At 36.7% G+C, this 12,367-nt stretch overlaps 1 protein-coding gene and 1 long non-coding RNA gene across 2 annotated transcripts in view; both read right to left on the minus strand.

The window, feature by feature from the left end:
- LOC117565236 (uncharacterized) overlaps nucleotides 1-2,451 on the minus strand; it is a 102,704-nt gene extending 100,253 nt beyond the window's left edge. The window contains 3 exon segments of the mRNA XM_052006625.1: nucleotides 999-1,523; nucleotides 1,588-1,693; nucleotides 2,213-2,451. Coding sequence (XP_051862585.1) covers nucleotides 999-1,523; nucleotides 1,588-1,693; nucleotides 2,213-2,277 — 696 coding nt within the window. The 5' untranslated portion in view covers nucleotides 2,278-2,451.
- An 18-nt stretch (nucleotides 2,452-2,469) lies between these two features.
- Nucleotides 2,470-12,367, minus strand: part of LOC117570962 (uncharacterized) — a 77,775-nt gene continuing 67,877 nt past the window's right edge. Inside the window, exons 2-3 of the long non-coding RNA XR_007955265.1 lie at nucleotides 2,687-2,818; nucleotides 2,470-2,561 (exon numbers count right to left, since the gene is read on the minus strand). This is a non-coding gene — a long non-coding RNA (uncharacterized LOC117570962). The remainder of the gene's footprint in view (nucleotides 2,562-2,686; nucleotides 2,819-12,367) is intronic.

Here is a 12,367-nt window from a genome sequence, read left to right on the forward strand (position 1 = left end):
TTAAAGGTATCGCAAAATAACTCTGGGTTTAAATACAAAACGCTAAAGCTGACAAAACAGTTGCACAGTCTATTTTTCAATCTGTTTCTCCTAAGGTATCTAAAGCGAATCTAAATCGAATAAATACTATAATATATATAAATACTAAATTTTATAATATTGTTGACTATTTAAAAAACACTTTATGAAACTTCATAGTACACTAAACAAGACCAATTTCTAACATTAATATTCAGAACTTGACGCACTTTGTAGACCAAAATTCTCAGTACTATGACAAACAAATAAGAAAGTTACAGTCGAGTGTGCTCGACTGTGAGATACCCGCTACCAATTTTTGGTAAAGGCAAAATATTGCGGTATCATTTGCAAAATATACCGAAAATACTAAAAAATACCAAATGATATGTTTGGTATATCGATAAGTACTCCATTCAAAATATACCATAGACGGCATATACCAGATTGTCGGCCAAAGCAACTCAGACCCCTAGTAAGTAGGCGTTTTTGCCCATACAAAAATAATTTCTTTAATAACTTCCACAATTTGTATCTGACCGCAACCAAATTTTCAGGAATCATAACTACTATAGTAATTATTGTATATACCAACTCTCGCTTGAAAATTACGCTTGTTATTCGATTTGCGGGGGCGGAAGTGGGCGTGGCAAAAATTGGAAACAAACTTGATCTGCGTGCAAACATAACAAATGATGTCGAAAAAAAATTATAGCTCTATCTCTTATAGTCTCTGAGATCCAGTGTTTCATACGGACGGACGGACAGACGGACATGGTTATATCGTCTTGGCTGTTGACGCTGATCAAGAGTATATATACTTTATAAAGTCGGAGATGCCTCCTTCTACCTGTTACATACATTTACGTTTTAAAGTCTATAGCTTTTCCTGCTATTTCTAAGCTACATACAAGTATTAATAATGTTGACTGTTCTACAAATGTACTTTAAAGTCGCTTAAATTACAACAACACACTCACACTCTTGGTGCACTCGATGACAACGGGCACAACGACGCCGACGCCACCCGACGACGATGGCTGCTCCTCAACGGTGGTGCTCTCGCGTCGATTCCAATGCTTGACAAACTCGGCGGTGTTGGAATCGCGTCGCGATCGCATGCTGCGTATCCCTGAATCGGCGCTCGATTCGCGACGCTTCCGCGGAGTAACATATGTGGTATTTCCGGTGTTGGTGTTGCTGCCGCCGGCTCCAGTGCTGGCATCGGTGGTTGAGGTGCGCCAGGGTAAACTGCGAGCGAGATCGGCGAGAGTTTCGCGTCGATTCAATTGGGCCTTGTTGCGTGCGGCCTGCTGTTGCGTTTGCTGCTGCTGTTGCTTGTTGGTGCCGCCGCTCCACTCGCGCAAAATGTCAGTTAATTGGGCCAACGAGCTGCGGCGGCGTCGCTGCAAGCCAGGTGGTGGCGATTGACTTGGCGGCGTTGTGATTTGGGCCGCCGAATCGCGACGACCGCCAAGACGTTGACGTATCGTCGATTCTTCCAGCTGCAAAGTTGCAATTGAAATTTGCATTACATAGATTGAAAAAGTAAATATAATCATATTTTACCTGTTCGCGCACCAAGTCGTCCCAGCCGTTGCCGCCTTGCCACACCAGGCCGACCTGGTGCGACATGATGGGCAGGTTGCAGACGAAGCATACGGATGTCAGGTTCCTGCAACGATAAACATCATTTTCAAATATTGTGCGTCTCGAGGCATGCATGCAAAGAAAAAAGCTCAGGGCAGGCATTAGTAAATCGAAAAGAAAACGAACTAAAAAAACGTGTGCTGCAGTTTGCTTCGAGCTTCGAGTGAAATCACAAATGTGATTTCGATAAAGCTTTTGAAGCTCTGCATTTGAAAAGTGCACACAAAAGCTCATGCTCGATAAACTTACAACAATAAAAAGCACATGCAAAGTTTTGTCTGTGTCAAAGCTTTCAAGCGCGTCACATGCTGCACTTAAAGCTTTTTAGCTTTTGTCGTGTGTTCGTGTGTATGAAAGTTGTGTGAGGTGAAGTTGAAAAGCTGTGTTTATAGCAACAAAAATAGAGAGCGTTTCGAGATAGAAGAGGAAAAGTATAGCTGGATAGATGGTGTTTCGCAGTTGTTGTCGAAAAGTTGCGTTTGTTTTTTGTTTTTCGTTTTAAAATATTTATGATTTATGTTAGATATGTGTGTTTTGTGCTAACTTTTTGCGTATGACGACGCTGCTGCAGGGCTGATCCATGGACCTGTAATGCCGAAGTTTTGACATGGCGCATGGCGTTCTGTGACTGCAGCTCGGCAGATCCCTTTTCTTACAACACGAAACTTATTTCGCTCTTGCCATTAGCTGATCCGTTGATCCTCGGTGTTCTTCTGCCGTCGTGTTCCGTGTTCCTTGGGTTCCTCCTGTTTGCTTTTTTTTTATTATATTTGATTTTTGATTCGGTTTCGTTTCGCACAAAATGTGTGGGAATAGTATTTGCAAATTCACAAAATTTCACAGGTTCTTTTTAATTATTGGTATTATTAATTTTTTCTTTGATTTTGCTATTGCTAAATAAGAAAAAAAAATACATTTGGTATTTCAAATACTCTTTTCGATTTTCTTTAATATCCGTTTTTTTTTTTTTAATTAAAGAATTGAGTATTTTTGACAAACTTCACCAAGAATTTCTTACTTTGCAATTGTTGTAGATTTTTCCGTTTTTTCGGTTTTATTTTGGCTGTATTTAAAATATTGTTTTTTTTTTTTGCTTTAAGTGGGGCGGGGAATTTGGGGAATTTTCTACACACAGAGACACAGAGATACACTGAAAAAAAATCGAAGAAAAAAGAATATTTGTTGGTTTTAAAAAACATTAAGGGGATGTTAGAATTTAAAATATTATTTTGCAATTAATTAAATCAAATGAAAATTCAATATATAATTTATTATTATACTATTTATTCTGGGGGGTCCAAAAAACTACGAGAAAGTAAATATTTAATAAATATTTCAGAATATCGATTAATAATTTTCAATATTATCTACTTTGTAAATTATTGTTGTAAAATTGTAATTTATAACTTGTTACAAAATTGTTTGTTGGCTACAATTGAGGCATGCGAAATATTCTATTCAATTGTGTGTGACAATGAAAAACGTTGTCTCATAAATTTCGTTATTAATTTTCCAAAAAAAAAAAAAAAATGAAGAAATTATATAAATTAGGCAATTCTATTCAATTGAGTGACAAACTTTGTTTCGTAAATTTCGTTATTGATTTTATATAAAAAAAAATAGAATTATAAATAATGCAATTTAATTAACTACGCTTGCAGAAGGTTTTGTTTTTAGTAATTTTATAGAGTTTCAGTATTTTTTTCAGTTAAAAAAATTTACTTTTACATTTATCTTAGTATTTTTTGTCAGTTGAAAAAAAAAAGATTTTACCCTTAGTATCTTAATATTTTTTGTCAGTTGAAAATAATTTGATGTTACATTTGTTTTATACAAATTTTTGATGATAAACCCTTGATTCTAAATCCATGGCGATTGATTTAATTGTTGGTTTTTTTGTAGAGTTTTGGTATTTTTGATATAACATGTTTGTTTAGTATTTTTTTGTTGCAGCTTGGCCTTGGATTCTAAACCCATGGCAATAAAAACGCATTTGTTATATGCAAATAAGTACCATGATATTGTTTGTTTTTTCCTCCCCCCCCTTTTTGTTGAGTATGAGTATATTTTAAGCTTTTGAGTGCAGCCATCGAAATGAATGCGATGCGATGCGTTGAGATGCATCCATCCAATCATCAATTGGATGTCTGTTGAGCGTTGTTATTCAGGGGGAGGCACTTGTTACACGTTACTCGGTGGCACTTGGTGCATTCATAAGTATTCATGGATATATTCGTTGCGTTGATTCAATTCCGTATGCAGCGTATTTAAAATAATTGCACTTATTTCGCATTGTTATGCGAATGCGAATGCGAATTCTGAGAAAAGCCCCATGTTGTTTTTCCTTATTGTTGTGAAAAAGCATTATTCGAATAATGTTCATATTTTTTTGTTGTTCTGCTTCTTGTTTTCATATTTCATTCGAGTTGAAAGTTTTTCCCAAGAATTGGAAGTGGGAGGTAGGAGGCACTTGCATATAACAACATTTGCAAAAGGCTGCCACTAAGTGGAATAAGAAAACACTTTACGAGAACGAGAACGAAGAAGCATAAGGTAAAATGGGGACGGAGATGAGTTAAAGATAACAAAGACCCCAGGGCCCAAAAAATACGCATGGGGCTAAAATCTCTTAAATTTTGTGCCCCAAAACAAAAGCATAAATAAGCTTACAAAACTAAATAACTATTTTTAGAGCTTACACACAAACATTGAGAAATTGAATTAAAGCCAAGAAAAGATATTAAAATTGCTTTAAGGTTTGTTTTTGTTTTTGTTTTTTCGGAGAAACACAAAAATTTCGGGTGTAAGTTCCTTAAAGGATTTTTACTCAGAAGGTTTCAGATTTGTGAAATTGCAGCGAAAGTGAAATTGTAAAACAGAACGTTTCTTTATTTAATGTTTATTTCGATTGAGACTGTTTTTGGGAGAAATACAAATATTTCGGGATTAAGTTCTGTAAATAAAGATTTCATTTCGCTGCAGATTTGTGAAATTGCAGCGAAAGTGAAATTGCAAAACAGAACGTTTCTTTATTTAATGTTTATTTCGATTGAGACTGTTTTGTTTTGGTTTTGGGAGAAATACAAATATTTCGGGATTAAGTTCTTTAAATAAAGATTTCATTTCGCTGCAGATTTGCGAAATTGCAGCGAAAGTGAAATTGGAAATCGAACGTTTCTTTTTAATGTTTATTTCTATTCACAGGTGATAAATTGCCACCCCAAAAAAGTACTCTGCTACATTTTTAATGTACTAAGAAGTTCAAAGCTGCAACAAAAGACAGCAAACTAAATTTAATGGACTTATCAACGACGTCTCCATTGGAAATAGACCAAAAAAAAAAAAAATAGAAAAAAAAACAAATACAGAAATAGAAATAAAAGTAGAAAGAATTCGTAGAGATGGCGCACAAAGCCAATCAAAATGAAGCGTAAACTTTATTGGACCACAAGTTTGTAGCCGCAAACTTAATAACTGGCAGACACTGACGCTGAAATCCAAGCGCCAGACAAGCGACAGAGACACATAGCACTAGAGAAAGAGAGTGAGAGAGAGGGGAGAATAGAACACGACCGGAAGTTGTCAAGTGCGTGCGAGCTTCAAGGAAAACTTGGCAGCTGCTCAGAGTCATTTTGAGCCAAGTGTGCTCAAGTTGTTTGTCAAACACACTCACACACACACACAGACACACGCATTGTGCGTACACTGAGAAAATATTGGCAGTAAAATTCGACTGAATTAAAAAAAATGCATTTTTCATTATTTTCCAATTATTGATAATAATAAATATTATATATAAAACAAATCGTTTTACATTTACATTTCCATTTTTAGACTATAAAGTATTTATATTCTTGATCTTTGCCTGACAATATAGTATATTTTGCACACTATGGTATATTTTGAATGTATTTGGTATATTTATATATATTTAGTATTATTGCGGAATATTAATTTGCTATATTTTCATCATAATACCGCACTATTTTGCTTTTATTTGACACTAATTTTTTATTCACTTTTATAACTCAGAATTTAATTGATGAATTTGTTGTGTTTTGCTTATCTAAAATTGTGGCTCAAATCAATAATATTTGCAAGTCTAATCAAAGTCTGCGAATTTTCCCCGCAGTGTACACACAGAGCAACATTTATGGTTAGCAATCCCCCCCTCTCCCCTTCTCCAACACTTAATGGAGTAGTATTTTTTTTTTTTATAAAACTATCGCTGCTGCTTGTTGGCAAGTTTATGGCTCAACGTTGTTCTTGCTTTAACCTGGGCCAATCCAGATGCCAATTGCCAGCTGGCGGCAATTCGCTTAATCAATTTCAAGTGAATCGCCAGTTGCACATATAACCTAACCTCACTCTCACCCACATCTCTATCTCTCTCTCTCTATCTCTCTCACGCAGGTGACCCTAAAAATGTTGCTTGCTTTTTTGATTGACAGCTGTCAATTTGCATTGAAGCAGTGAAGCGAGAAGAAAATACCCTGGCAAATTAGCAAAGTGCTCAAGTGGGGTATGATTGGATTATGCAAATCAAATGCGAAATCAACTTGACGCCAAATTCAATCACAACTCAATTTTGTTCGAGTTTTCAACACAATCAAGAATTAAGGCGAAGGACTTACTGAAATATTAAATTGCGATTATCGCTATTCAAATATGCAAATTTTGATAACAGGTTAAAACTAGGTGGGTGGTATATATATATATATATATATTATTTTTCTTAGATAATATATAAATTAATTAAATTCGATATTTATATATTTTAAATATTTATTAACAATGCCTAAAATTTGTATTATTCATTGGCCATTACATTGCCTTTGCTGTTTCAATTCTTTCAGTTCTAAGCATTTCAAAGTCAAGCATAAATGTAAACACACATTTGCATTGTATTTGCCTTTGTCTTTGTCTTTGCGCAAAGACAATAGCAACAGCAACAAAGTCAGCCAGCAGCGGCACTCTTCGCACATGTTCTGACTTTGTTGCCCCGCGCAATTCGCTTTTTAATTGCTTTGCTCTAATCTTCGCTGTAAGCTTAGCTATAAAACACACACACACATACACACACACATATATAACAGAGCATACGCAAGGATTTGTCAGCCGTAAATTCGCTGCGTTAAAAATGCCCAACAATTGCAGGTGTCCGTCCAAAGGAGCACCTGATGCAACATCAACAAATTGTCCCCAACAATGTGTGTTAAATGTATTTTATGTTCGTATTTGTGGTTTTGCTAAACACACACACAGCTAATGCGCAGCGAGTTTAATCACTTGTAAGGCAAATATTTTTGTAATTTTTTCTCACCCAACGATCGCCATATTGAAATCCTTGTTTGTGGTTGCAAAATTTAATTTGTCTGCAAAAATTTCGATTTGCAAATCTGCACACGCGTACACACATTATAATTCACATTTAAAATTCTAGCACACAGATTATTTTGCACTTATGCCACAATTATTTGATTTACATACGCATTTAAAAATTTACATATATTTTTACGCGCACGCACAAATATCGCGAAAACTAATCGAGCTTAGACCGGCTATCGATAAATAATACAATTCAGTGCGTGACACGATTGTGTACGTGATTATGTGATTATCGATAGCGCCAATGCAAAAAAGACAATGTTTGTTTTTTGCTGGTCACACTCTGAATTGTCAATTAGAATTGAATCAACTGTTAAGCCAGCCACATAACCATTGTGAATAGCGATGAAATGAAAGAGATTTGTCTCATTTCTTTTTGGAAAATCAGCTTCATTATTGCTAATAATCTAATTTGTTGATGTTGATGATGTTGTTAATATTTGGCAAATTGGAAATAACTCAGTTGGAGTCCCAAACGCTGTTGTTAAGCTATTTATCGGTAATACATTGAACTATATGTGTTCATGTATTCTTACTTATTGCATATCATTTAGATTGCTTGTAGACTTTCTTAATTTAATATTACAAGTTGATAAACAACAAATTTAATTCTTGTACTATAAATTATTTTCAAATTGGAATTTAATTGGCGAAAATGAAGTCATGGTTACTTTACAACACTGTCGTCAGCTGTCAGCTGATCGCAGCAATCGTTTAGCGATAGCTACCCATCGATAGTTGCGATAGTTTGCAACACTGCCCCTTGAATTTCGTGCGTTACAAATTTAATATAATATATTTAAATTTTCCGTTTTTTTTTGAGTGCAATTTTTTGTTATGTGTTTAAATAAATATATTCAATGTATATAGTGAAATGCGCATATGCTCAAAGCATTTGCTTGTGTCCTGAGCAGCTTCAGCAAAAAGTGTTTTTTTTTTGCGCCAAATTTGATGGAGCCCCATTTTTTTCGCGGCATTTTTTTGCGTCTGCAGTCGGAATTTTTTTTTTATGTGAATTATGTGTTTAGTGAATATATAAGATAATGGTATATATGTGAAAGTTTTTTCCCTTTTTTTCGAGTGCTTATTTGTGTTATGTGTTAAATAAGTGTTTATAGTGAAAAGCGCATTTGCTCATAGCATTTGCCTCAGCAGTCTCATTTATTGGCGTCGCCATTTTTTTTTGTCAGTTGCGGCTGCAGCTGCAAATTTTTTTTGTTATGTGAATTATGTGTTTAGTGAATATATAAATACATATATAAAATATATATGTGTATAGTGTGCGTGTGTGCGTTTTATATACGTCGGGTAAAGCAAAAGAAAATGAAGCGAAAAAGTTTTTCACGGGCCGGGCCGCTTTAAAAGTAACGGGAAAAAATCGAGTAAAAGCCAGTGCAACAACAACAACAGCAACAACAACAACAAATTGAAAGTGGCACGCGTAAATTACTTAATCCGACTTAAGAAGTATTTTCGCATGTCACACAAAGCCGGCGACTCTTCTTCTAACGGGAGCCCTAACGGAACCCTCCATCGTTTGTTGTTGTTGTTAGGTAAGCTTTATGGGTGGGGAGGGGGCGGGGGCGTGGCACATAAATGCCTGCACGTACTTGTCCGCCTTTGATCTAAATTACCAAACATTTTCAGGTATTTCAACTTTGAATGCCAAGCGCAACCCAAGACAACAACAAACAAACAGCGCGACAGAGCGAAAGAGAGATGAAGAAAGAGACAAAAAGTGCAAAAAGATGCAAACCGTTAGACAGCGAGAGCGAGAGCGAGATAGGTAGAGAGTTAGGAACAGTGAGTAGGAGAGAGAGCTAGATGGAATGCGGATTGTGGGCAAACAGCAAAAAAGATGAAGAAAAACGCAAAAAAATAAAACCGAAAATGAAAATGTCAAATGAAAAAGACCCAAGAGGCGTCTAGAGCCAGACAGTTAGATGGCTACACGGAGAAAAATGGGACAAAAATAACAATTTGTTGGTTAATATGCTAGAGTAGATTTCGCTCAGCATTAATAGCTTGACACCTCTCTTAGCAGGACAGCTTCTTTTGCCGGACTCCTCCCGTAGGGGGACACATTGCTTAGCCGACCTCACATAACGTGACAACTCTCTTATACAGACACCTCTCTTATACGGACACCTCTCTTGGTCGGACATCTTTGGGTACACCTGTAGGCTTATACATAGCTTAGACAAATATTTGACTTGGTCGGACACCACATTTAATGTGGCACCTTCCTTTTATGGACACCTCTCGTAGCCGGATATTTTCAGTATTTTCCGATATTTTCAGTATTTTTCGATATTTTCAGTATTTCAGTCACGCATGATTTTCGTCTACAAGTTGATTGATCGTTTCGCTCAGTGTTAATAGCTTGACACCTCTCTTAGCAGGACAGCTTCTTTTGCCGGACACCTCCCGTAGGGGGATAGATTGCTTAGCCGACCTCACATAACGTGACATTTCTCTTATACAGACACCTCTCTTATACGGACACCTCTCTTGGTCGGACATCTTCTTTGCGGACAACCGTAGGCTTAGCCATATACTTCACTTGGTCGGACACCACATTTAATGTGGCACCTCCCTTTTATGGACACCTCTCGTAGCCGGATATTTTCAGTATTTTCCGATATTTTCAGTATTTTCAGATATTTTCAGTATTTCAGTCTCGCATGATTTTCGTCTACAAGTTGATTGATTGTTTCGCTCAGCATTAATAGCTTGGCACTTCTCTTAGGAGGGTACATTGCTTAGCCGACCTCACATAACGTGAAATCTCTCTTATTCAGACACCTCTCTTATACGGACACCTCTCTTGGTCGGACGTCTTCTTTGCGGACACCTGTAGGCTTATACATTGCTTAGCCATATACTTCACTTGGTTGGACAGCACATTTAATGTGGCACCTCCCTTTTATGGACACCTCTCGTAGCCGGATATTTTCAGTATTTTTAGATATTTTCAGTATTTCAGTCACGCATGACTTGTTGATTGATTGTTTCGCTCAGTGCATTTGGTTAGTGTGGTTGGGCAGCATCGTTGAGCCTTGGCAGTTAATCAATGAATAGCCGCACCCAACTGGCCGCCGTCTCCTCCTCCCTCGCATCTTTTCACCTTCCCTCGCCTCGGTGTCTCTGTGTCCTGCTGCTGCGGCAATTACATCAAAAGGAAACTGTTAGCTGGGGCTCAAGTAATTTTTCAATGGCTGCGACGACGCTCGAAAATTAACTAAATAGCTCCCGCCCCGCCCCCGCTGACCATCATATTCCCAACTTTATTTTCTCTATTTTTTTTTTTTCATTTTCATTCTTCACTTACTGAACGCTGTACATGAAAAGTTACTTAGGAGCCACATTTGCTATTTTTTTGTGTCGCGTCGCAGGTGGCAAGCACACAAAATGTTTCGGTTTCGTTCCTTTTATTTTTGTCCTACAAATTTTTGCTTTTCATTTGAAGAAATTGCATTTTATTGCCCGTACGATGGGCCGTGACAACGCGGCCAGACAGACAGACGGACGGACGGGCTGGTAACGGTAAATGTCCGACATTTAACTAAATTGCTTCATTTTTGTGTTTTATCTGCTATCAGGGGGAAGCAAAAGTCCATAAACGTAACGCAGCTGCAGTTTGCTCTGTAAATAGACTTTTGGGTATTTTGCTCTCTCTCTCTCTCTCTTCTCTCCCCTTCCTCTCACACTTTTGTCGTTCTCCTTTAACATGCTGTTGTATATTAACTACTACGCATATTATAAATGACTTTTCAGTCTTTGACGGCAATTTCAATTTATTTGTTTTAACGCAACAATTTGTCTGTTCCGTTTTGCAAACTTCCAAATGCCCTTTTTTCTTCATTGCCTTATTGCCTTAAAGTGTTGGATAATAAGTCAGCTTAGCCAAGTGATTATGAACAAGTTTTAAATGCTTTTTAACAGTATTGAAAACAGTATATTAGCATTTTTGGGGTATTTTATGCAAATTTATAGACTACACTATACTACGACTATAGCTTTCATACTTGTCTTGATTTTCTTTAGTTTCCAACTGTTGCATGTTTATACCCGCTACCCATAGGGTAGAAGGGTATTATAACTTTGTGCCGACAGGAAATGTATGTAACAGATAGAAGGAGGCATCTCCGACCCTATAAAGTATATATATTCTTGATCAGCGTCAACAGCCGAGACGATCTAGCCATGTCCGTCTGTCCGTCCGTCCGTATGAAACACTGGATCTCAGAGACTGTTAGAGATAGAGCTATAATTTTTTTTCGACAGCATTTGTTATGTTTGCACGCAGATCAAGTTTGTTTCAAATTTTTGCCACGCCCACTTCCGCCCCCGAAAATCAAAAAAATCGAATAACAAGCGTAATTTTAAAGCTAGAGGTGCGAATTGAGGTATATATAATAAAAACTATATGATTCCTGAAAATTTGGTTGCGATCAGATAAAAATTGTCGAAGAAGAAATACTTTTGTATGGGCAAAAACTTACTAGGGGTCTTAGGCCGACAATCTGGTATACTGTGTCGTCTTTGGTATATTTTGAATGCGGTACTATATCAATATACCACATATACCGTTTGGTATATTTTTAGTATTTTTTAGTATTTTCGGTATATTTTCAAAATAATACAGCAATACTTTGCCTTTATTAAAAATGGGTAGCGGGTATCTCACAGTCGAGCACACTCGTCTGTAGCTTTCCGACTTATTTTCAAATTGATTCGTTAATTTCTTTTTAAATAGCTTGATCCGAACTTCATCAATGAATTTCCAATGATATTATTTATATATGTCATTTATTATGAGCAATGTGCGATTTTCCATTGAGATTTCAACATGTCTGTGAACAAGATCCTTTCGCACATTTCGCACACGAAAATTGAATAACCCAATCCTACTTATGGCCTCATAAATGATAAATCCTGGCCAAGCATTGAGGGAGCATTCAGCTGTGATAGGCTTACGTTTATTTAAGCTTTTTTTCTACGTTTTTTTTTTTCAAAAGTATTTTAAATATATACTTGTATTTTTGTAGCCTGCATGATTTATATGTAGAGTGTGTTTGTGTTGCTTTTGCATTACTTTTTTTGCTCGCTTGAAATGGACCTTAAAAGCACCTTCAAAAATCCCCCGCGCTTAGAGAATGCTGCTGTCAGCTTAGCCCATGACCATTTGAATAAATAAATAATTAAAGTTTTTCGCCCAGTTTGGATATGCACAACACAGCAATTTAATATGCGCAAAGTGAAACTACAGCGGGAGATGGAGACGGAGACGGAGATGGAGACGGAGACA

The sequence above is a fragment of the Drosophila albomicans genome, chromosome X, assembly GCF_009650485.2.
Source record: "Drosophila albomicans strain 15112-1751.03 chromosome X, ASM965048v2, whole genome shotgun sequence".
NCBI lineage: Eukaryota > Metazoa > Arthropoda > Insecta > Diptera > Drosophilidae > Drosophila > Drosophila albomicans.